The sequence below is a fragment of the Seriola dumerili genome, unplaced genomic scaffold (assembly GCF_002260705.1).
Source record: "Seriola dumerili isolate Sdu_G_001 unplaced genomic scaffold, Sdu_1.0 BDQW01001387.1, whole genome shotgun sequence".
NCBI lineage: Eukaryota > Metazoa > Chordata > Actinopteri > Carangiformes > Carangidae > Seriola > Seriola dumerili.
The window spans coordinates 546,284-572,299 of NW_019175642.1; the positions used below are offsets into that span (position 1 = coordinate 546,284).

General features: G+C 40.6%; 1 protein-coding gene across 2 annotated transcripts in view; it reads left to right on the plus strand.

Moving 5' to 3' along the window:
• The window catches only part of dpysl2 (dihydropyrimidinase like 2), a 33,270-nt gene extending 11,545 nt beyond the window's left edge, over positions 1–21,725 (plus strand). For both annotated transcript variants that reach the window (XM_022768006.1, XM_022768007.1), the window contains 13 exons: positions 5,972–6,060; positions 7,786–7,970; positions 9,847–10,011; positions 10,659–10,720; positions 13,392–13,472; positions 13,881–13,949; positions 15,184–15,304; positions 15,640–15,796; positions 15,933–16,074; positions 16,541–16,711; positions 18,904–19,083; positions 19,467–19,632; positions 21,211–21,725. In XM_022768006.1, the coding sequence (XP_022623727.1) occupies positions 5,972–6,060; positions 7,786–7,970; positions 9,847–10,011; positions 10,659–10,720; positions 13,392–13,472; positions 13,881–13,949; positions 15,184–15,304; positions 15,640–15,796; positions 15,933–16,074; positions 16,541–16,711; positions 18,904–19,083; positions 19,467–19,632; positions 21,211–21,302 (1,680 nt within the window). In that variant the 3' untranslated portion in view covers positions 21,303–21,725. The remainder of the gene's footprint in view (positions 1–5,971; positions 6,061–7,785; positions 7,971–9,846; positions 10,012–10,658; positions 10,721–13,391; positions 13,473–13,880; positions 13,950–15,183; positions 15,305–15,639; positions 15,797–15,932; positions 16,075–16,540; positions 16,712–18,903; positions 19,084–19,466; positions 19,633–21,210) is intronic.
• Positions 21,726–26,016: the final 4,291 nt, after the last annotated feature.

The following is a 26,016-nucleotide window of genomic DNA, read 5'->3' on the forward strand; positions in this document are numbered from 1 at the left end:
GAGAGAATTTAGATGGATATTTCATAGTCAAGTTGATTAAGTAAAGTTTCATACTCAAAGTGGAATCTTAGGTGAATTTTTCAGAATAAAAGAGAGAATGAATTTGAATGTGGACCAATATAAGAAGGTAATATTGATCCAAAGCTCTGAAACTGTTTTATAAACATACACAAAAGAAAATCACTGTTGACATATAGTTTGTATCCAGTTTGTGATGTATTTTTGTAACCAGGGTCTTAAGTTAGATATTTGCCCTTTGGGAATCTGTTTGATTCCTCTTCTGAAAGTGCAAGTGTGCTGTTTATAAAAAACAGAACAAAAAAACCGAACATGTGTTTTTACAGCAGTTGTCTCAACATACAGTATATGGAGATGATTTTGGTAGCAGGCTGGTTTTTCAATAAAACAGGACCCACATAAATCATAGTGCTGACTGTCTGACCTGGCAGCATTCTCCACCTGACTTCACAAATGTTCCCAGGATATTTTCCATTTGGACAACAACACACCACGTTGCTGGGTTACGTCTAACACTGGCAGACGTTTTCATAGCGTCCGAGCTGATTTTGTTCAGATTTCACAAAACTCTGTCTTCCCAATTACCAGGCGTCTCTTTTCCTCTGTGGAGTGTTTCAGTTTTCACCTGTGGTGCTGTGGCTTTGTTTACACATGTTTTTAATAATGATAGCTTGCAGCAGTCATATGATACAACAGATTGATCTGACTGGCAGTGATAGAGGAATAATCATTATTCCCAAACTCCATTACCACTAGTCTGTTTCTCTCATGCTAGGCAGCCTTCAGCATTAGCACTAATGCTAAAAGGGTGTTTGTTTAGAGCTGCTATAATCAATATCTTTATTCTAACAATGGGTCAGATGATTATGTATAATGTGAAGGGAGTCGCTCGTAATGATGAACCCACAGAGAATTAGCATCTGATCATTTGCACTTATCCTTAGCTTTATGGAGCATCTTAGTGTTTTTGAGCTCGTTGTTTTGACTCATTTTGTTTTGGTTTTATAGTCCACAACTTGTGTTGGTTCACTCTCACTGCTCTCATCAATGATTTTTTCCAGCTGCATCAAGCAGGTGTTCAGGTTCAGGTGACCTGCAGCACCAAACAACAGAAAGTTAACTAGGCAGTGAACATGGTGGAGCACTTATCAACTAAAGAGCCTGATATTTCCGACAGGACGACAAAAACAGAGCTAAAGGGAGAGTGGGTGTTGGTTGCTCTGTGTCTGCTGGATGTGTAAATTGCCAACTGCATGCTAACACCTTAACTGTATGAATTTTAAAAGAGGATATAATGACAGTGTTGTGTGCACAGCTTATTGCGCTGCCCCCTAGTGGCCAAACCAAACATGTTAAGTCAGCTTTAAGGATTAGAGCAGTGGTTCTTCTACTTTTACCACTCATGACATTAGCAACATAACAAACTAAATCGAACGCTATTTAATTAAAATATCATTGTCATAATGTAGGTTAAGCTGCCCGAGTTAGCTTGCTAAGCTTGCTAGCATTGGAGCACACTTGTTTTTTGTTTTTTTTTGTGCCCACATGAAACGGATTCATCCAGCTATATTTCCACTCCATGCTTTTCCTTGAAGTCGTGCAGGCAACCCCTCACAAAGCCCAAGTTAACCTCCCCCCCTAGTTTTTAGAAGAAACAGGATGTTTTCTTTGACAAAACACAGATGAAGGCGGTTGAGATTGAGGGTAAAGGAAAGTGATTTCTTTCGACAAAAATAATCAGTGAGGGATCCATTGTGCAGATTGTTTGGAAAACAGTGGCTTCTTACTTAATGCTCACCACACTGCACTGTGCTGCCATGGCATGTACATTAGTGCAGTTACGTTTTGTAGTCTGGAATGAAAACACAGCTCTATAGCAACAGTGAGCCCATTGAGCTTTGTCCACATCCTGTTTGTGAGGCTGTAAGAGGTTCCCATGATGAAAAGGTCACTGTCATGTTTGGCAATGATCCAGTAAAATCACACACATTCTCAAACCCCTGTGAGCTCCAAAACAATGAGATCATTATACTGTATATACGTCTGGATTCAAGGCAAGTAATTGTTCCGCTAATTTCCCAGTTTCTTTCAAGTGTTCTGCAGCTGAAACTAAAAGACTGAACCTTTTAAAACAAAAAAAACACCTTTTTAGTGTGATTTTTTTCAAAATGATCTGCCTCCCTCACTGAGCACCCCCCCCCCCCCCCAAAAAAAAAAAAACAGAAAAAAAAAAAAACAGCCCCGCTTCAGAAAATGAGTAATTGTTTCTGAAAAGATAATTTTGCCTCCCAGTCTTGGCTCGTGCAACTTTGAGTCTGTGTGAAAATCGGAGCGTCGAGAACCGTAGTCTGTTGGCGAACTTCAGTACGTAATGTGATAATGACAGTCATGATGAGGCACATGATGTAACGGCAATATTTCAAAGCAGTTGTTGGGATGAAAGCAGGCCAGCTGTGGGCTGGAGCAGGGCCAGTCGCTCCACCAGCGCAGTCTGCTCTGCATAGATCGAAGATTACCACATGATCTATTTGCATTAGTTCCATCAGCGCTGTCAGAGCATCGCCACACCTTTCAGATGACAACTGCAAAGCATTTTCCAAACCGCCTGCAGTCAGCTGAAGTCCTCAAGTGTGTGTCTACTGTAAGACTGTCTACAGCATGCATACATCAGAAGTTAAAGACAGGGTTCTCTCCAAAAGCAAGGAGAATTAGGCTTTATGAGATACATACTGTATGTGCTTGTCTTCTTACTCTACAGCTGCAGTAAGATAAGATAAGATAAGATAAGATAAGATTTATCACTAATTTAACACAACCGCTGGCAAAATTTAAGGCACAGACTGGTGAAATATATCTAGAATATTTTTATACATCCTCTGTATTTATCTTTTTCATATTTATTCACATCTCCATGTAGTTCAAGGCTTCAAACTATGATTGTGTCACCTCCATTTCCTTGAAAAGGACCAAGAGGGAAGTCTTTGTTACAGGTCTCGGGGAGTACTAGTTCATATGTAAAAAAAGTTGTTTAAATCCTTTTGTAGCCTCAGAGTCTAATAAACTGACTCAAATGATGTCACTTGAGTCACTGTCAGTTGGGTTTGAAAATGTAAATAATCTGGGGGAGTGGAGTTACAGATAAGACCTCTGTACTGAGGCTCTGTTTGGGGCTACCAGCCCCGTTAGCCGCTACTAGTATAACACAGCCGAACCTCTGACTGGACTGTCAGTGGTCGAGTTGAATTGTAGGTAACGTAGGCACCAGATTTTGACAAGGCATCCATTATGAGTCTGACAATGTAATGCTCAGTCAGTGGTATACTCTTAAGATTACAAAGATTAAGTGAAAATTGTCCAAGTTCAGTTTACAATGATATAAGACAAGGGCTGAAAAAAATGTGCCATGTAGCATACGAGTTTTCATCATGTACTGAAAAACAAATTCCACCTGATCCTGGTTTTGCACCAATAGGAATTAATTTTATTCTACGTCAGCACCTGATTATTGAAACAGGAGTCTTGAAAACTAAAGAAAAAAAAATCAAGTAAAGTTTCACAGAGCCCTGCAACGCAGAGTTGTACATATTGCTGGTTCGGACGCAGGGCGGGGCTCTGACTGGGAGCCTTCGCGGAGCGGCAGTTGTGCTCAGGGCCAGATCTGCCAGGCAGCAGCTAGCGGCAGCGGCTCAGACAGAGCAGCCTTTGTTAGCCGGGGATGCTGGAGTCCTTGTGACCAGAGCTGCCACTCCCTTTTTGGACAGAGGGCCCAAGCTGCTGGGGTGACTCAAGGGGAGGGACAGGGGTTGAGGGGCTCAGTGAGGGAGGCTGTGGAGGTGGTAACCCCCCCCCCTCACCCCTCTGCCTCGCACAGAGACAAGTGGCATAGCAGCAGCAGGCATCGATGATTGATTACACAGTCTGCGCTCTGATTGGTTCTCTCTTATGTTTGTTACTAAAACAGCTCACACACTTGAAGAGGACAGAGGGGTGTGTCTGGAGGCGGGCTGCTGTCTTCATTGTTGTACCGCTGAATTCCCCGCCTAATTTTGTTACAGATCATGGTTATTTACATTTTAATACCTACTGAAGAACTGCACCACTGAACTGCTACAGCTGCTAACCAGAAAACACTTTGGAGACCATTTTCTCAAAACGTAACATTTGTTTTAACATTCCCATCAACCGACAGAGGATTTTTGTAACATGAATAAAAGATTAAAAATGAAAATAATTTTTGTCACGTCCTTTACAAAAAACTCAAAGTTGCCGCTTCCCAAAGTATAAAAATACAAAAAGTTTCAAAGTTAACCATGAAGTACACGTCAAAAAACACAGTGTGGGAAAAATATCTAGAACAGTCAATCTGTCTTTATAGAGTTGCCCAGAATACATGAAAAAAGCTGAGTAAAAATATAATCAGTATTTCATAAGGTCAGTGCTTTAAACTTCATAAAGACATGAACTAGTAAATGTCATAAAAGAAACAAGTCAAGTCAATATAGCAAAAATGTTTTATTAGTGACATTTTTCTTCATGTAAAAATGTATACATGTGTACATGTATACACACTGTTTGTCACCGTGACATTAAAGATATGAATGCAGGGAAAAATGAAGGAGAGACACTTTAATTTGTCGTTGTCGTTGCTGAAATGCTTTACTGTTTCCATTTCTCCAAGCTTTTGTAAACTCAGCATGCTAACTTAGCTTAGCTCAAAGACTGGAAACAGGGGGAAACAGCTAATCTGGATACGTCTTACCAAAATGTTCTTGCGAGCACTGCTAAAACTAGCTAATTAATACATTATGTTTAATCTTTAAAAAAAAAAAAAACACATACCTGTTTTACGAATGTTTATGTATCAAAATATTAACCAGTAACCTCCTGTAGCCTCCACAAGTTGCAGAGCAACTGGTGAGCTATGTTAGCCACCTGCTGGCAGTAGCTTCATACTTAGCGTACAAAGATGAGAGTGGCATCAGGACAAGAGAGTGGATGAGGTCAGACTTTTCCTTTAAATTAGAGAAGCTCAATTTTTTGCTTCTCTTAAAAAAATCAACTGAGGCTCGAAACTCTGGCGCATGTTCAATGAATTTAAAAATGTGAGATGATTTCTTTTAAGAAGGCCAGCGGGGGATTGCATGGTGAATCGGACGCTGTGGCCATACCGCGGTTGTATGGGAGTGTGTGTGATTACACACTCTCAGCACTTATTCATTCCAGACTCCTCCTCAGATCAACCCCTGTGTTTCTGTTGTATCTTTTTTCTTCCTTCTCATTTGACTCCTCTCCTCTCCTCCCCTCTCCTCCACTCTCTCTCACTGCATCTTGGTTAATCCTTCTCTTTCTCAAATTCCATAGCCATTGTTAAAACATCCACACATAAACTTGGTACTGATCCAAATATTACAGCTCTTTGTTCTCTGTGTCATCACCCGTTTTCCCCCTCTGTCCATGTATTAGATTACTGAGTATTGAGACTGTGTTTTGAGTGTGTGTGCAGTTTGTTTATGGGTAGCTGTGTGTGTGTTTGTGTTTGTGTGTGTGTGTGTGTGTGTGTGTGTGCAGAAGACGAAAGCCAATATCAGTTGAAAGACGTTGCACAGCCACGAGTTCCTTATCAGACTGCATCCTAAAAAGGCCAGACAGAGACTGCTGTGTAAACTGGACAGGTTCTGAGTATTTATATTTTGTTGGAAGTGCCAATCCATTGCTTTATGTGGCATTTCCCAAAATGTCTTTTATCAAATGCACTTAATCCCTCATCCAGTTGAGCCAAATCAGATACTCACCCTCATAAGCGTATTTTTATAGGCATCTATAAAATCCCAGAGCGCTCTGTATGAGTTTAGATCTGCAGTGTCTGGTTCCCACAGCTTTTCCTGGTGAAATATTTAAAGTGTTTGAAATGCGGCTTAAGGTCCAGTGACTAATCATCTTTATTGTTTTGCAGAGTGACCGTCTCCTGATCAAAGGAGCGAAGATCGTGAACGATGACCAGTCCTTCTGTGCTGACATTTATATGGAGGATGGAGTCATCAAGTGAGTCACTGAAAACTGAAGAAAAAACTCCTTTTATTAGTTTACAAAGTTACAATTAGTATTTATGTCTCTCTTAGCGCAATACAACAGTTTTGATAATAAAATAAATACAATAGTTTGTCCACACTGATGCTACATGCAAACTAAAAGCAATGTATCAGTCTGTACCAACAGACTCCAGTGCAGTCCCACAGTCAATTGAAATTAGAAATTTATTCCATTCTGTAAGTAAAGACCAATAAATATGGAGCTGGACAATCTCACATCATGGTCTATTTAGTAGCTTTTCTGGTCCTTTTAATCATATCACACAGTCGTCCTCAGCAGGATATGTTTGCCTGGTTGTTATGGAAATGTAAATGTCTGCATTTCCATTTCCTGGGCTCTTTAACACACATTTTCTTACTAAACAGGCGGTAAGATGAGGTTCTGTTTGGGAAAGGGGTTCTTCATGCATCTTTCAGCAGTATGCAGCTGAATCAGGGGCAAATCTGAATCATTCAAACTTCTAAGGGAAAAAAATGGGGCTGGAGCACACTTGATTTGCAGCCTTTAATATACAACATTTTTACACTACTGTGTCTTCATCAGAGTCAAAATGGACAAAAACATGCACCAAACACATTTATTGTCAACATAGAATAGGTGCACATTGTCTTTGGATAATCGGTTGAACAGGATTACAAATCTGTTGGATAATAGATCAAATGATCAATGGATCAAAGATTGGAAGTTGCCATAGTCAGTGTCCAAGTGCCACAACCGACGCACTATACTCACAACAGAAACACATGAACACAGACGTATCTTAAAGTTACAGAAATAGTAAGTAAGTACAAAACATACTGCATCACTTAAAGAAAATATGACAAATTCTATCCTTCAGTTAGGTCAAAAGGCTCCACTGTGTTAAGCATATGAACTCAATATGCCTGTCTTTGGACAGGTGAGCTGTGAAGACACAGCGGGGTCAAAACGTTGATGTGTTCAAACTGTCAAGGGCTGCAAATAAACAAAATGTGCAATTATGTGCAACATTTTTCGGATACATTCAATTTATTATATCTTTAACTTTGTCCATGATTTGTACCATTTTATCTGAAACCTAGTATGAAATCAAAGATATACAAAATGAAACGCAGAGCCTTTTCTGACTATATAAATGGACCATAAATACAAATTTATAGCTCAGGGTAGTTTAATAAAAAAGCGCATATCTTTACCTTATATATTTATATACTAGTATACTTATGTATACTTGTATATGAATGTACTTTGTTATATTATTTTATTGTCATTATTGCAATAGTTTTGTAATGTCTGGATGATAGTTATTTGTTAAATAAACCATTTAATTTAAATCAAATGTAGATTAACATGTAATCTGAATTTTATTTAAATCAGATTTTAAGTTTTATTTTGTGTAATTTACAGATACAGATACATATTCATTTTGTTAGAGTTTCTTCTTAGTTAATTTTTTGTTTATCTGCTTCATTGATTGTAAATTAAACCTGGGAAGAACATTCTAATAAAAGAAAAAAAGGGTTGAATCCAATTGGATGGACACCCAAAGAAAACACTGACCTCTCTTTAGGGGTAAATTAACATAAAATACTATGCTATATTCCTAGTAATATTTTAACTTCTCAAGAGACCATTACATTAAAAACATTCAATAATCAGTTGATTCATTTTTATAATTCATTACATTCTTTTTCTCAGGCAAATTGGGGAAAACCTTATTGTGCCCGGCGGGGTAAAAACCATCGATGCCCACGGGCGCATGTTGATGCCTGGTGGCATCGACGTGCACACGCGCTTCCAGATGCCTGATCGAGGTATGACGGCTGCAGATGACTTCTACCAGGGGACCAAGGCCGCGCTGGCTGGAGGCACCACCATGATCAGTAAGTCACAGACCGCTCCCACTGTCGTTTCTGAGTCCTTTCTGTGAGAGACTCAAAGCTAAGTTTGGTGTCTGCGGAGCATCTTTCCCCACAGTGATCCTTCAGTCACTGATTGGTTTTAATTGAAAATATCTTAATGAGAACAGGAAGGGTGCCAGGCCTCTTCATGACTGAGCCAAAATATAAAACCGTCCATCTGCTCTGAGGACTCAGAACCACGAGGTGCTGACTGCCGCTGTTCAGACTGAGCCAGGAAGTGAATTACTTTCCCTCTGGACACACAGATACTGCAGATTGGTCTCTGTTATTTTACAAACCCTGCATGGATGCTGTTCAAATATTTCATTATTGTAGTGCTATTTACATTTGCATATTGTTTAATACAAATCTCAGCCTGTTTTTCCTTTTGTGCTTTTTGCAGTTTGGTTTCCTCTTATGTTTTGACATCGGTGTCACTATTTGTGTATTAGTTCTGATGTAAAAAGATAACAAAGCCCAATGAACATTTTTCCCTCTAAGTGTCACACCAGCCCTCCCTCTGACTCAGCAGCTACACCCTCCTCTCCCTCACAGCAGAACAAACAGGCTGAACGCTGACTGCTGCAGCCTCAGACAGGTCTGGAGCTGGGACTTACTGTGTGGCAGCCTGGTGACTGAAATGTCAGTGCAGTGCACAACACAAGCGGACAGATGTGACTGCACCGAAAATGGAAAGTGACAAAGGGACATTTTGAAATGTGGTTTGAATCAGATTTCAAACAACAGATGAAAAATCACGATTAAAGCCCATGTTCCATGTGGTCCAGACTTAATAAAATACATCTGATGAGACTCTTGTGACCACATGTAGTATGACACAAATTATTGCTCAGTCCATAGATAATTACACAATAAAAGCTCTGGGAAACCATGACAGACATTTTAACTATTTTCTGTCATTTTACAGACTAAATGATAATTGTTTTCAAAAGTACAGCTGACAGATTAATTTAATGAAAGTAATTGTTAGTTGCAGTCGTAATGTGAACACACATGGTTTCCTGACTGCACTGAGGGACCGTTTAATGTACTGGGTCTTCTGCTTAAAGGAGCTATTTGTAAGTTTTGTTGTTGCTACATAACTAACATTAATATTAACAGGTGTTTACTTACCAGTCTGGAAGAAACGTTGTGAGTTCAGCATCAAACTTCATTCCTTTACTCACTAAGAGCTGTCTCCAGCGGTGGAAAGTAACACCAATGTTAACTCTTGTCTCTGTCACGTCTTCGCTTCTACTGAAGTTAGCACGCTAACTAGCTAGCCCTAGCCTGTCTCATCACTTTCCGATAGCGACTCACTGTAGCCTCAGATATGCTCTGAAGACATAGCCCTGCTCAGAGGGCGTATTATAACTTCTTATCTTGTAAATGCAACAACGGACGAAGCTCTTGTCAAGCGACAGTCACATTTGGCGCCTGAGGAAACAAATATCAACAAATATAAATAGGCCCTTTAGGTAGATATGAGCCATTATTTGCGGTCAAATGTATGTATGTGTCAGAGAAGTAACAACTCCAGATGTAAATTAGTCTTTGGATGGAAACCAAAAACTGAGGTTGTTTGTACTTTGAGTGCAGCCTCTGGTTTGAATAGAGACAGGAGTCATGTATCTGGTTGTTTTCAAAGATCAATACGCTTCACAAGTAGTCGCTTGAGACTAATTTGGAACCAACACGGCTGCCAAGTGTGAATCAGTCGCATTTGGGTCTGGACTCAACATCAATAGATCTGGATGACAAATAATATCAAATATAAGATCACAGGGTCTAAATCACCTGGTTTGTGTTTGACAATCCATGTTTTTGTGTGTGTGTGTGTGTGTGTGTGTGTGTCCAGTTGACCATGTGGTACCTGAGCCTGGCATCAGCCTCATCTCAGCCTTCGAGCAGTGGCGTGAGTGGGCCGACAGTAAGTCCTGCTGCGACTACTCGCTGCACATCGACATCAGCGAGTGGCACAAGGGCATCCAGGAAGAGATGGAGACGCTCGTGAAGGATCACGGTGCGACCACACCCAACACAAAGTCACATCACAGTTTCTCACACAGTGTGCTCAATATGTTGGACTCATGCTTTTTGGACTCAAGATGTTTAAAGCTGCTTTAAGTAGAACCTTGGTCACTTTGTTCTGGCGGCGACAGAGTTTTGAAAACATTTACTATCAGTTCCCATCAGTCATGAAACCTGTTTGCAGTAAATTGCATGTGACACACTTATGTTTAAGAATTAAGAACTTTTACTATCAACAAATCTAATTTTAGGAGGAAAAACAGATTAACAAGAGACAAACAAGAGTAAAAGCCTCACTAGCGGCCTCTAGAGGCTACAATGTTCACTACAACTCACAATACAAAGACAACAACAAGTAGCAGTTACACCATACACAGTTTTGTTTTTGTACAAATCTGGCACTTGGGGGAGATGGGAAGCTTCTCTGTTGCAGTGCCACCTTGGGAATAGTTTGCAGCTTTAACAGCATTTTCAGCTCATAGTGAGACCATCATTTCAGTCAGTCTGTTTACATCTTCACAGTCAGCTTGGTATATTATAAAAAAAATAATAAAAAAAAAACATTTTCACTTTCTGCTTCAAACTTACCTTTCCCTTACAGTTTTTACATTGACATCTTTTTTTTCTTCTTTTTTTTAGGTGTCAACTCTTTCCTGGTCTACCTGGCTTACAAAGATGTTTTCCAGCTTACTGACGCTCAGGTGGGGCTTCCCCTCTTCTCGCTGTCATTTCATTCTGTCATGCAATATGTTTTACAGAGGAATCAAATACAGCATCTTAAGTCCCAGGGTCCATTTTTAATGAAACTCAATGACATCACGTGGCCTTGTTGAGGTACAGCCTCTCCTTCAGTAAATCTAATTAAACTGGATTTGTCTGTTAACATGAAACATGCTGCTGCACATAAATCCATAAAAATACAATACTGCACAATTTGCCTCATGGTCATCATTATCATCAGTGTTAATGGGACAAAGATGTTTACTGTAGCAGCATTAATTGGATTAGCCAAAACAGCATCTAAATCATAATTTGTGTATTATTCCAGACTGAAAGCTTAGCCAGAGGAGTTACAGTGGTAAAATGAAAAAAAAATGTATTTGAGATATTATTTTCAGCCTGCCAAGATCTTCACCACGTTTATATTTGCATCTGTTTTATCTGGCAACACACTGTTCAGTGGCATGAAGTTCTAACTTGAAGAAGCAGAGACAAAGATTGGTAGCCTACAATAAGTCTGTGATTATAATATAATAAAAGTCATATCTCAGTCTTGCTTTTGGCTCTCGCACTCGTCCTGCAGTGTGAGTTACAGTTGCAGTCTGTTTGTCTTGGCGAGGTGTCATTTCACACTGGTTATCTGTGTGTTTCTCTTGAGAGACTTAGCAGATAATGAAAGCCACATCTCCATCTGAGTGTCTCTCTGAGCCATGGTTTAAATGAATTAATCCCACTTGAAAGCTGTGTTGAAACAGATCTGTGTTGGTCCTTGCACCTGTGCGTGGAATGTTTTGCAGGCCGGTGCAGCCAGAGTTTATCATTCTCTCTCCCATGTCAAACTTTGATGGCTCTTTATTGCGGCATGTTTGGCAGCCGGGAGATGATGACTCACTCAACACGTCAGTTTTCCTTCAGTCTGTGAAGTCATCTTATCGCTTAAACAATCAGAGTGTGGGAGACTCGCATACCGTTTGTAATTCTGGACCAGTGTGTCATGTCACCGCAGATTTGGAGTCATTAAGGTTGTTATTATTGTCATACATCATGTTTTGGGCTGAACACAGTAGGTCTGATTGTAACTGCAGTCTCCATTATTCATTTCTGATACTGGAAAAGCATATCTTTGCCAAAATGAGCAGTTGACGTCCTGATAGGTGAAATGACCGAAAATATATTGACAGCTTTTCAGACCGATCAGTGGTCTTTAAAAGTCATTTTTCAAGAGAAAATGTCAGCTGGCTCTAGCTTCTCACATGTGCAGATTTGCTGCTTTCCTCTGTTTTATATGATTGTAAATCGATCATCTTTGGGATTTGGACTGTTGCTTCCACAAAACAAGCAATTTTAAGACGTCACCTCGGCCATGGGAAATTAATGACTTTATTTAATAATGAAAAAGTTATTAGTTGCAGCCTCAGAGTTCACATATCATGTAACTGTTTAGGACAACATATCAGAGAGTTGTGAACAGCTCCATCAGAGTCAAAGAACATGCAAGTCTCATAGAAATAAGTTAAAAAGTTTAACTCAGCTTAGCTCATTTTGCTCAATGACTTTTTTAGACACAAATAATAAGATAAGTAAGTAATATTTTATCAGTATAGTGAAGTGACAGCACAACAATGACTGGAGCCTACAGCTATGTTTGTTAGCTTTGTGAGCTTTAAGATAAATTCTAACATCAGCATACTAACATGCTCACAATGACAATGCTAACATGATGTTTAGCAGCTGTAATGCTAACCATGTTCTTAATATTAGTTTAGCCTGTGGGCATGCTAATCTTTGCTAATTATCACCACAACACAAATTACAGCACTGAGGCTGGCTGTCGTTCGTTTTGCAGGTTAAGTATTGGACAAATTAAAAATTTTGACCTGGTGATGGCGCTACATGAAAAATGAAGGAATCACCAAAATTATTACAGTTCATCATGAGGAGGGCATGTATATCTTTATATTTTTAATGCATCCATCCAACAGTTGCTGAGACATTTCACTCAGAGCCTCAAATGTCAAACTCATGGCAGCAGTAGAGAAAAGGTCAAGTGATCACTAAAGTCATTAGGATTCATCTTCAGGAGACCATGAATCTGTATTTATAATTTCATGGCAATCCAGCCAATGGTTTTGCGATGTGTTAGTGCCATCCCTACAGCTTGTGGCTAGCTTGGCGAAAAATCATATCAAAGCGATAAACAGTGGTTTTACTGATAACTTGTTGATGTCTGTTTGTGTTTTTAAAATACCTTTAATTACCACTAAAGGAAGACATGGTCAAGATATTCTGTATTTTTATTGTCAGTCAGAAGAAAAAGATCACACCATTCATGCTTTTTCATGAAGGGACCATATCTGTCTATGTGTAAACACAGTCTTGGCAGGACTAAATATAGACCTTTCCATGGTCTGATTAGTCAAGTATTCATTCAGATGACCTAATGACTGTAACACTTTTGAAAAAAGTACATCACCTATACATGTCAGATATAAAAGAAAAAACTGGATTACGTCTGTTTTTCACACCAAAGCTCAGGCATTAGTCACAAGGTGTATAACATGAGATATAAGGAGGATAATTCTAGACTTGAGTTGCCAGTAAAGAAAGTTGCATATGCACCTTCAAAATCATAACTGTGTCTCTTCGCTGCAGGTGTACGAGGTGTTCAGTGTGATCCGCGATCTGGGAGCCATCGCCCAGGTGCACGCTGAGAATGGAGACATCGTAGCTGAGGTACGACACTTCAGTCCACAATCTGCTGGGATCTGGAGGGACAGTATGCTGGATGTTGCTCTTAAAACTGGCAACAAAAGGGATTAAAAATTGTGTCTCAACAAGGCATTGCTCAACAACACCAGCACATGGAGCACAGAGGGTGACAAGCCTCTCTGTGCTTATAAAACCCTGTTTAAGCTGTGACACATAATTTTCTCCACATAAATGATGAAATGTTCAATACTCAGCTCTTAATAGCCAACAGATGAGGATGAATATTCATGGAGGTCATGGCCATGCTTCGTTTTTAACTGCCAAGGCTGGTCATGAGGAACATGCATGCACCTGCACATGACTCAATATCTTTAATTTCCACGGTGGCTTGTTTGTGTGTGTGTTCATCTGTGTGTCTGTGTGTGTATTTAGGAGCAGCGCAGGATCCTGGAGCAGGGGATCACTGGGCCTGAAGGACACGTGCTGAGCCATCCTGAGGAGGTGAGACAAGAGTTTCAGCACGATGGATACGGACTGCCCCGTTTGGATTTTAGGGTGAAAAGCTGGTTTGACTGGGAAGTGACAAATCCATTCATTCCTGCTACAAGAGGATGTGACCTTACATGTGAACACTGAATGAAATTTGAAGTATGACATATTTATTGCAGCTGTGTTTTTTGCTAAACCAATTTTTTTTCCTCTTGAATTTTTCCTTCTTTTTACTATGAACTAATTTTTAATATAAAGTAACGTCAAATACTGAATGGGTTCTCACTACGGAGCAATAAATTGCTTTAGAGAATAGTGATAGAATTGATTTATTGAATGGTGATTTAAAACCTCTGTCAAAAATCTGAGCAAAGGGACATCATGAAAGTGAAATAAAAAGCAGAGAAATAATCCAAAACAGACAAGATGATCAATGACAGCTCACAATCCTGCTATTTCATTTGTCAAAACAAGTTGCCATGGTTCCTAAGTGTTGCACGTTGTTTTTGTTGCTGCGGAAGGGAAATACATGTCTTTGCTTTCTTGCCGACAGTGAGACGAGAACACTGATAACACTCTCGTGTCTGTATAATAAAAGTGAAGCTACAACCCGCAGCCGGTTAGCTTAGCTTAGCTTAGCGAAAAAGGCTGTAAACAAGGGGAAACAGCTAGCCTGGCTACAAAGTAACAAAATCCACCTACCAGCACCTCTGAGCTCACTGATTCAGCTTTTAGCTACTCTTTATCTTTACTGTTATTTCATTTTTAAAACGACAGTTAAACGTTGCAGTTACAGAGGCACAAACATGGTAGACATGTTTTTTGCCTTGCCAGTATTTTTTGGCATAAAAAAGTGAAGTAGCCTAGTGCCTTCTCTGTGGAAAACACTTTGCAGCCATAGATAGCCAGAAGTCTGAATAGGTTCTGTGTGTAGTTCTGTGTTGTAGTGATATGGGGATTCTAAAATGCTTTGCACAAACAGAATCAAGAGACTTAGAGCTTTCAAACAATGTATAATCTGTCCAGGTTGCGTGAAGACTGAGTCCAGCACAGACCAAAAACCCACCATAAATTGCCATGAATTTATCTTATCTGTCATCAAACAAAACCCCTGAGTTTTATATCTTCACATGATCAAATTAAATTTGTAAAACATGTGGTGGTCATTAGTGAGATGAGCATGACGCAGGACTTCTCAGCGAGTGAGGATGAAGAAAAGTTTTTCTGTCGCTTCTCTCTCCCTCAGGTGGAGGCGGAGGCTGTAAACCGCTCGGTGACTGTGGCCAATCAGACCAACTGCCCTCTGTATGTCACCAAGGTGATGAGCAAAAGCGCTGCTGATGTCATCGCTCAGGCTAGGAAGAGGGGTGAGAGATTTGTCTGATCTTGTGCCAATTAAATCAACATTTCCTGCCGTGCTTCTCACTGACACTGACCTAAATGCTTTACTTGTGGATTTCTACAATTATATTTAGGGTTTGGACAAGAAAACACCTCCTCAGTTAAGATGACATTTAATGCTAAATTCCAATCAAGTGTTTTCATACGGTAGATTTTACAGAAAAACAGAGACACACACAAGTAAAAACAGTAGAGCATGTGTATGAATGAACAGCACTGGAAACATTCAGCAGTCCACATGACATGCAAGTAGCAAAGTAGGAGCGTAGTACCTGGTGTTATAGTGGGACTGAACTTTCAGGCACCGTGGTCTACGGAGAGCCAATCACTGCGAGCCTGGGAACAGACGGTTCACACTATTGGAGCAAGAACTGGGCCAAAGCAGCCGCCTACGTCACCTCTCCTCCCCTGAGCCCTGACCCCACCACACCAGACTATCTCAACTCCCTGCTCTCCTGGTGAGAGGATGATCCAGACAATCAAAATGTTATAATGAAAATACTTCAGCTTTGTGTCAGTTATTTTCTCTAATAATTACAATCAACACCGCGTCCTCTCTATTTTCTTTCCACCCCCCATGACCTTCTATTATAGTGGTGACCTGCAGGTGACAGGAAGTGCACACTGTCCCTTCAACACTGCCCAGCGTGCTGTGGGCAAAGATGACTTCAGCTTGATTCCTGAGGGTGTCAATGGCACTGAGGAGAGGATGTCCATCATCTGGGACAAATGTGTGGTACGTATATTTATATTTTTAGGCGTAGTGTGAGCTCGGTGGGCAATATGGATAAAATCACTTTTATATCATGATATCTATTTACAGTATATCATAATATAGTAAAGCTTATGGAAAGTCAATTGAGAATAAAGTAACCAGGCTGTTTTTGGTTTATCCAGTGAATTAAAGACCTCACAAATCGAGACACTTCATCACATTGATGCAAAACTGATGTAACAGCGCTAAGAGTTTACATCCATGCACCCAAAGCAAAACACAGGCAAGAAGAAGGGAAAAGGTGTGTGGATAAAACAACACACATAAGCAAAATCATGTAACAGTGAAACACACATTCATCCACACTGTGCAAGAATGACTGACTAAACATGCAAGGAAATGAATGGCAGAGAGAAGACCAGATAAAAAAAAAAAAGACTGTGAAAATCCTGCAACCACTCTCACACTCAGCTCTGATGCATCTCAGGTGACAGGTAAGATGGATGAGAACCAGTTCGTGGCAGTGACCAGCACCAACGCCGCCAAGATCTTCAACCTGTACCCCCGCAAGGGTCGTATCGCTGTGGGCTCAGATGCCGATCTGGTGCTGTGGGACCCAGACGCCACGAAGATCATCTCCGCCAAGAGCCACAACTCGGTACGATCTTCACCCATAAACACATAGCCGATAACGTTAACACCTCAGTACGAGCGAGGCCTCATGTCTTCGAATGTTACGGCCGCAATGTGTATAATTTTTTATGAGTTCTCTGTCCACCGCAGTGTCTTTTTCATATCTCCACCGGGGCTGCTAAAGTGAGAAGCATTCACAAATCAACCCAGACAAATTACACAAAAGTATGCACTGGGGTGTCACATACTTTTAGCCACATAATGTAAAGATGGAAGCCATGGGGGTAACATAACTCAAGTTAAAAGTAAACGTAAAAAGAGTCACCCTTACATTCTTTTTAGAAATACCAAGCGAGGTTGTGATTCTACATTAAATACATTCTCACAAAACATTACATTATGTGATAAAGATTTATAATAATAATGATAATAATTCAGTGAATGTAATTGATGGCAGCCAGAGGAACTGGTTTATTGGTCCACTTCTTCGTTGTAAGGGATGGCTCGGGTTTTATGGCCGCCTGACTGCTGAACAGGGTGTGGGCCTCACACAGCGTCAAGGGAATGATGTCATCCTTAAAATCTTCCAGAGAGCTGGAACACATCATTTCTGATTGTTAGCAGGCAGATCACCGTGTATTCTTGTGTGTGTGTGTGTGTGTGTGTGTGTGTGTGTGTATGTGTGTGTGTGTGTGTGTGTGTGTGTGTGTGTGTGTGTGTGTGTGTGTGTGTATGTGTGTGCAAGAGAAACAGAGTGACTGTTGCTGCATATGTTCTTCCCGTCATGTTCTTTGGTTTCTTTTTATTCCACTTGGTCAGAAAATGATGGACTAATGTTCATGGGAGAAATTGCTCATTTGGAGTGTTTATGTGTGTGTGTGTGTGTGTGTGTGTGTGTGTGTGTGTGTGTGTGTGTGTCACAGGATAGCCCGGCCTACTGGTGATCTCATTTCAGGCTTTCGGAGTCCACCAGATTGCCATGACCTCAGTTTTAGCTCCAGTAGCTTTTAGGAGAGAGTCAGTCAGTCAGTACAGTACAGCTTCCAAACTGGTCACACAGCAACCTCCCCACCCTCCTGGTCAACACACACGCACACACACACCCAAACACCCAAACCACTTAAACTACTCCACTTCTTCTTCTTCTTCTTCTTTCTCTGGCCTGAGAACTTGTTTCCCCCCCAACGATTAGCTTTGCTTTCGCTGTTAGCATTAGAAGTCGGAGGGAACACTTTTAACTCCGTGCGAGTTAAATCAGTTAAGCTCCTTTCACAAGTGCACTTTAATCCATAAACATTCTGGCAATTTTACATGGTGGCATCATGTGTGAACACAGACCGCAGTCCATCAACATTGCTCTGGCAATTTTTCAGATAAAGACACGAGTGAGATTTTCATAAATCTGCGAACTAAAGCGTCACCATTCCCAGTTACAGCATGTGCTTCGGGGAGGTTACGACATCCTTATGATAGGGAAAAATCAGCCGGAGAGGATGAATCATTGTATCTCTGCTTTGAAGGTATTCCTCTGATGATTTATGTAATGAAACATCACAGAAACACAGCTGTCAGACAAGTTCAACCTGCTTCAAAATTAAAAATCACCACAGCTCTATGTTTAAAACATCTACAGAAACATCTGATGGATAATGTTGTGAAATCTTCTGAGTTTTAAAATCAATCATTTAGGCAGTTTATTTTCAGAATTCTGTTTCTTCTGTTGCCAACAGTGGTGACTATAAAACATCCATCAGGAAATCATGTGTAAACAGACTGAACGTGGAGTTTTTGTGCAGTGGAGCCTTTTGTTTGAACACAACACTATGCTCTTCCACAGATAATTGATTTCCCCAGTAATAGAGTCTTAGGGTCAGTCCCATTATCAGCAGCAGCTACAGACCGATGAAAGGTCACTCATAATGACCAGCACGAGCATCTCTACCTCAATCAATACTCACATGTCACGTGACCTGAGCATTTGTGACCCACGAAAACTGAATTTACTCATTTATTTATTATGAGATTACATCACACAGTAATGAGTAGACTTGATGTACTATAAAAAAAAGACTGATGAATGAAGATGGATCCTATTATAAAATATGCTTTTTTTTTTGGATGCATATACTGTATACGTATTTTTTTAGTACGTATTTGTGGATGTTGGATAGTTTGTTCTTTTCTTTTCATCTTATGCATCGTTGCTCTCCTCTACAGACTGTGGAGTACAACATCTTTGAAGGCACAGAGGTGCGCGGCGGGCCTCTGGTGGTGATCAGCCAGGGCAAGATCGTGTTGGAGGAGGGGAACCTCCACACCACCGAGGGCTCGGGACGCTACGTGGCCCGTAAACCTTTCCCTGACTATGTGTACAAGAGGATAAAGGCTCGCAGCAGGGTACAGTACTGTTGTCCTCCTGCTAATATCTGTGTTGTTATTGATACTGATATCGGTCATCCATTCAATAGCCACTTGTCAACTTTGTACAAATCTTGTCTAGTGAGGTTGTGGTTGTTGGAATTTGTTTTGTTTTTTTTAGGGCTGTTAAAGATCAGAATTTCCAATGTTGAAAGGGCATCTTGCGTAAATGTTGCTCTGCACACTCAGCAGTTTTTATAATGATTTATGATTGTTTTGTGGCAAGCCGGAGGGATGATGCAGCTTGTTAGAGACTGGTCATAAAAGTGCATGCGTCCGCCCTTGGAATGGATGGATGGATGGAATATTTCCATGTTAGTTTTCACTGCCATGACTGTTGTGTCTTGTTTCCCAAACTGCAGCTGGCTGAGCTGAGGGGTGTCCCTAGAGGACTGTACGACGGTCCGGTCTGCGAGGTGTCTGTCACCCCTAAAACCATGACTCCCGCCTCTTCTGCCAAGACCTCACCTGCCAAGCAGCCCAACCAGCCCGTCCGTAACCTGCACCAGTCTGGATTCAGCCTATCTGGTCAGTGTTTTTTTTTCTTCGGTACCCAGAGTCAAACAAACTCCCTGTGGCTTATTCATTTCTGTGCATGCTGTGTGGAAATCTGCTTAACAGTGAGCTTTAATTATAGTTGTTTAATTAAATAATTTATGGAATCAAGTAGCACGTCCACGCAAAAATAGAGAAATACATCTTTACATATCTAGAGATAAATGGCTGATAAATTACAGATTGTAATGTACGCATTACACAACAAAACTCCATTTTCCTGTTTGTGAAAAAAAGTTAATTCTAGGCTTACAACAAATACAAAGCATGAATACTTTGAATACACTGATGAATTGAGCTAAGCTAACTTGACCATTCAGCCATATTGTCAAACTGCAACCAGATGTATAAAGAGCAGCGTCCATGAAATTTTGGCCTGGGCCAATCAGCATTCATGAGGGAAACTTTACACCAGATTCAGTCCATTTGGAGAGAGTCACCACAATCACACGATTCTGTTTCTCTGAACATGAAATCCATGCACAGTTCAACTTAGGTGAACTGTGCATGGATTTCATGTTCTGACATGTGAATTCAAATTGTTCATAACTTGCAAACACTTTATAACCATGGATACTGGACTCCAAGATGTCTGCTGTTCATTCCAGTGAACTCTGCTCACCCAGGGGTAATGTTGTTGTAGTAACACAATTTGCCACTGAGACAAATTGGCAGCAGGACTGACTCCCCAGGCAGTATCTGAGAGGATCACTTTACCAGTGGGGTTAGCTGAGCTAGCCCTACAGCTAGTGATGTTGTTTCATGAGTTCTTAGTCTTAATGTTACAGTTACAATGGGAACTGATGATTGAACACATTGAGCTATAGTATATCTTGTCTGTTATTCTTAGGTCACATATGTAGCCGTCTACTATAGAATTTTAGGGAAAAGTGATGATGAGTGTGATAATAAAACTGGAATACAGAAATGAGTAAATGTGGTTTTCAAAATCTGCATGAATATTCATGAAGTGTATTATATCATACTTTGGAGGGATGTTAGCTACAAGAGTTTATAACAGTTTCAATCATTTTACATTTGATCGTTTTTTTTTTTTGTACTAATTTACATTGAAACCTCAGTGGTATTGCAAAAGTCAACAGAGGCAGGTTGACTGACAAGCTTTACTTATTTTTCAGGGATAGCTGTTTTATGCACTTCTTCACTGACTACAGTACAAATAGATAAGCTGGCAAGGATTCCAAAAATTAGCCTTCGTCTTTCATGTGATCTGTGCCTTGTGAGTCGCTGTGGTTTTCTGCGGTATACAGCTACATCCATAATCTTACTAGAATTGACTCTTTACCTCTCAGTTAAAAGTTCTATGTAATCACACGCTCTGAAATCTGTTTTGTTTTTAATTGGCAAGCTAGTTAGCACGGGTCACAACAAGCTTCTTGCGCAAAATTATTTTTCTCTGCCACTTTCTGGTGAGGAAAGGCCCGATGAAGCATTTTGAAAATTTATAAGATAACCTTCAAAAAACTGAAATATTAGTTCACTTTGTGTGAATACAACTTTGAACACACAACTTTCCATTCGATCACACAGGTGCTCAGATTGACGACAACGTTCCTCGCCGGAACACCCAGCGCATCGTGGCTCCTCCAGGCGGCAGGGCCAACATCACCAGCCTGGGTTAGAGCTCCAGCCCCACCGGCCGCTGAGGAGGAAACAAAGATATGAGGGAGGACGGCCAACAGGAGCTCAAGGGTCGAGAAAAACACGTCACGACACCGGGAGCCTCCCCACCCTTCGCTGCACCTGACCACGGCCATCCTTCAGCCTCGATCTCTCACTTCCTCCTCTGCCGCTTTTTCACGTACCCACTCTCCTCTTCCCCAAAACCTGATCCTAGAGGACACAGCTAGAAATGAAAAACAAAAAAAAAAAAAAGTCTGCCTCATGATGAAAAAAGAGAAAAAATGAAAACACTCCTTATTTGAGCACTTTTGACAGCATTATTTAGTTTTTTTTATACTGTACTTTGTCCCTGCCATGTATCCTTTTGATGTTCGTTTTATTGTTGTTTTAATAGAGGGGTCAAGTGAGACTAAACTGAATTAATACAGAGGATAATTTTCATGCAGGATGTCCATTGTATTTCCATTCTTTCTTTTCATTTTCGAAGTAGTTTAAATGAAGCATGGGTACAAAACCAGTATTGTTATTTTCTTATTTTGGTTTTTAATAGGCCAAAACAGTAGGTTGCTTGAAATTGAATAGTCTTACAGTTTATTCAACCAACAAGAATCTAATACTTCCTTCAAGCTGTTGACGATCTGTGATTTGTATTATGTTGCATCTCAATCGCTTCGCTTTCCAATACATCGCCATCTGTCACACACACCGCTACGATCAATATCTAATTGATTATTTGCCGTGAATTTGGCCTCAAGATTTAAAAAATTGAGCAACAACAGCAATCTTAGATTAGAGCCATAGACTCTCGCTGCTCTGGCTCTCATCTCGTGTTTTTCCGCCTGTGGCTTAGCTAAGGTACAGAAGTAAAAAAACATATTCCATATTTGGCAGCTGCCTTTCAGCTTGTGAGTTGGCGGGAAAAAAAAAAAGTCTTGTGCAGCAGAGGGAGCTTTGGCAGGTAGTAAATAGAGCTTTATTCCTCATCTCTGAGCGTTCGGCCGTCGTTAAGTGGGAGGATTGAAGGAAAGATACAGGGAGGAAAGAGAAAGTTGTATACGCTGTCACGTCAAACTCAACCTTTCCTTGCCTTATTGCTTCTTTAACGCCGTCCTTTTAGAGAACATTTTAGAAGTGCGGGGAAGGTGCCATTCACTACGCAGCTACATAATTTCCAGTTTGTTTGCATTCCTGTGAATCATAACAGTCCAAATCTTTCAATTGACAGCTGTTGAAGCATCTGATAAACGTCCGTCACCAACCAGTGCATTTACATTCAGAATGTTTCTCCTCCTCCAAATGTGACTGTTTTATACTCATCAAAAATCCCTCTTTCCTTTCTACTCTTTATGTGCCTGAACCCACAGAAGTTGTACTGATAGTTTGAATTTTTTCTTGTTTTGTTATTCTTATTGAGGTAAGTGAAGGATGTAAGATAAAAAGATGTAAGATAGCCAGGATTAACCGATTCAAAGGTGCCAGATTTTGCGCTTTCATAGGGCCTATTCTGTCGGTAGAGCCCCTGTAAAGACGAAAAATGCTCGATATCTTGAAATGTTCTAATGTTTTAGAGTTTTTAACTTGTTGTCAAACTGCTTTTTAGTGTCATTCTGTATCTAGGTGCCTAAGGGCTGAGCACTATTGATTTACGCTTGAAAGTAGACATGAGCTAATGTACTTCTGACTAGTGTGCAGTGTTGATGTGTGAGGGATGGGACACACACAGCAGGCTCCTGTACAGCACTCTTTACTGTTGTGGACTTGATGTTGCTGCAGGCTGTGCTGAGCGCTCATACGTTCTTGTTCCTTTTTTTTTTTTTTTTTTTTTTTTTTTTTTTTTTGTTTCTTGCATGATCTGGCTTTCATTAAGCCAAGCAACTGATTTCCTGTGTTCCCTCTTATGTCAACGAGGTCTTGGCCTCCAGTCACAATCTTTCTGCAGCCTTTTTCTTCCCCATGACTCAACATGGAGCAACAGGCTCAGCCTGACATGGACACAACCAGGGGCCAGTTACATAAATGTGGATTAAGACTAGTCTAAGATTTAGACTGAGCTTAAACTCCTCACTTAGACTCGTCTGATTAAGACATCAATACAAACTTATTAGAAAGCTGATTAAAAGTGGTTACGATATGTTTGTTTGTAACTGAGAGATAGCTTTAGTTTTCGTTAGCAAGCAGTGTCACAGGTCTTGTATTATTCTTTTGTCATCTGCCAGTTATCTTATTCACCCACACCCATGGTCAGGATATGACATATACTAACATCAGGGTCCAGTTGCTCCCAGCGATGATAATTTTGACCAAACACAAAAACTGTAATGTTTTTGGAAGTTAATCCTCCCAGTTCCTAGTCAGCTTTATCATTTATAATTTTTACTTTTATTTTAACTTACATTTATAAGTCTGTCACTTGTATAAACACGTTTGTGCCAATGTGTGAATAGGCACAAAATATTAAACATTACATTTTTACCTCACACCAGGAGATTAAAACCCCCAAATTCTGAGTCAAACATACTGAGGACACGACCTCAGTGTCCTCCGGAGCTTCGGCCCTGCCCACAGCACGCTGTGCACTTGGCAATTTGCTGTAAACCCGTCTTATCTTTTTGTGTCAAAACAAGTCTGTCTTAAAATGAAATTCAAGTCTGTCTTTATGCAGCTGGCCCCTGACTCGCACTCATACATTACATATATACAAAGTTACACCATCTCTGTGTTTGTGCTTTCAACCCCAGTTATCCAGGCTTCCTCCTCCCCTGATCGAACTGGAAGCCTATAGAAGGCAAAGTCCGTCAGCGTTACGAATGGTATATGTATTTAAAGAATCCAAAGCAGGGGGAGAGGGGATGTAACAAATGTATGCCTCTGAAGCATTCAAAGATGAGATGAGATAGGAGTGGGAAATGGAAACTCGATCTCCACGGCAACTTACACATACATACATAACAAGGTTTCTGTAAGTCAGGAGTGAGGAATTTTACCCCGTCTGGATTGACTTTCCTTCACTCACTGTGGTCTACAGTTTCCTCTTTGTGGATGCTATATTACTCACTGCTATTACACCATTACTTTAGGCGGGAGTGTAGATGGGTGAGGTGGGGTGAAGTCCTCAAACACTCAATTTGGCAGCAAGTGTCGCTCAACTGAGAGTAAAAGTACACTTCTTGTATTTTTTTAATGCCTCCCTTTCAGTTTGTCTGTGTCTCCCTTTCTCCTCCTTTCACTCTCTCCCTCTCTCCCTCTCTGGCACTTTCGTTGTTTCTGGCTGTTGCCGTGGAGACAGACCCCTCCACTCTGTCGGGGTTCTGCTTTTTGTTTGTCATGGCAACACTTGTCAGATTGCAGGTTGCCATTAGCAACCTGTCCTGACCTGGTGCTATTAGTACAGCTTTGCAGACACACACACACACACACACACACACACACACAGTCACACACATTTTTATAATTAGTCTTTGACAGTGCTGCAGCATTTCTACATAATCCTGTGCTGAGCTGTGTGGAACCCAGAGTCCTCTACTGCTTAAAAAGAATCTGTTGGAGTTGAAAGCACACTGCACATTGTGGTGGTAACACACACACACACACTCACTTGCACTCACTCACTCACACACGCTGAACAGCAAACAGCCGTTGCTGTGATGCAGCACCCATGCCTGAAGAATTGACTTGGATATTAAAAACCAGCTGTCAACGCTGGCATCCATGCTGTGTCCCATGCCTCCTCAGTTTTCACACACACACACATACACACACACACGCACGTACACACACACGCACACGCACACGCACACTTATACTCCTAGAATGCTCTGTCAGCTTGGATGCTTTTTCTATGCCATATTATGCTAATGATATATGAGTATGTACACTATGTGCTGCAGACTGAGAGGAGCTTCCGTCCGTTCTGAGGTTGTTGATGCTGTTGAACACCTTCTTGCCCCCTGAACCCATTCGTCCCCCTCTGTAAGCCTTTCCCCTTTGTGAAAGTGAAACTGTGTGATGGTATTCGTCTTGGTGGCTGTGGGGTTTCTGGGATGCTTGCTCACTATGGAAAAAGTGTCAAATCCCATGGATGGTGATGTAAAAAAAAGAAAAGAAAAAAAAACAACAAGGACTTCAAAGAAATAAAAAAAAAAGAAAAAACTGAATCTGTGTTTCTGAGTTTTATGTTTTATGTCAAGGGCTGTCTGTAAATCATGAATTATAGACACACAGACAAAACATAAGAAAAAAGGTCACACTAAAGTATAAGGCAAAGTTGATACCCGGTTTGGACCATTTACTTTTGAAAGAAATGCAGTGTAGTTTAGAGGAGTTGTAGTACACATACAAATTAGGCTATCTATCTATCTATCTATCTATCTATCTATCTATCTATCTATCTATCTATCTATCTATCTAGATGTCCACTTACTGGTGAAAACACCTGTGTCTGCTCAGTTGAGATGGCGCATGTTACATGTTGGCTGAAAGCTCACTGAAAGACAGTGAAGGCCACAGAAACAATCGTGATGTGATAACTCTGTAGCAGATACGATAGGTGTTTAATTCTGGGCTATTAACCTTGCTTGTCATGTCACCAGGGCAACAACAGAAACTACACAGGGAAACAATACAGGAGAATACTTTACTCTATCTGAGCACCTTGAATGATGCACCTCCTCCACAGCAGATAACAAACATTAATGAAAACATCAATGAAATATT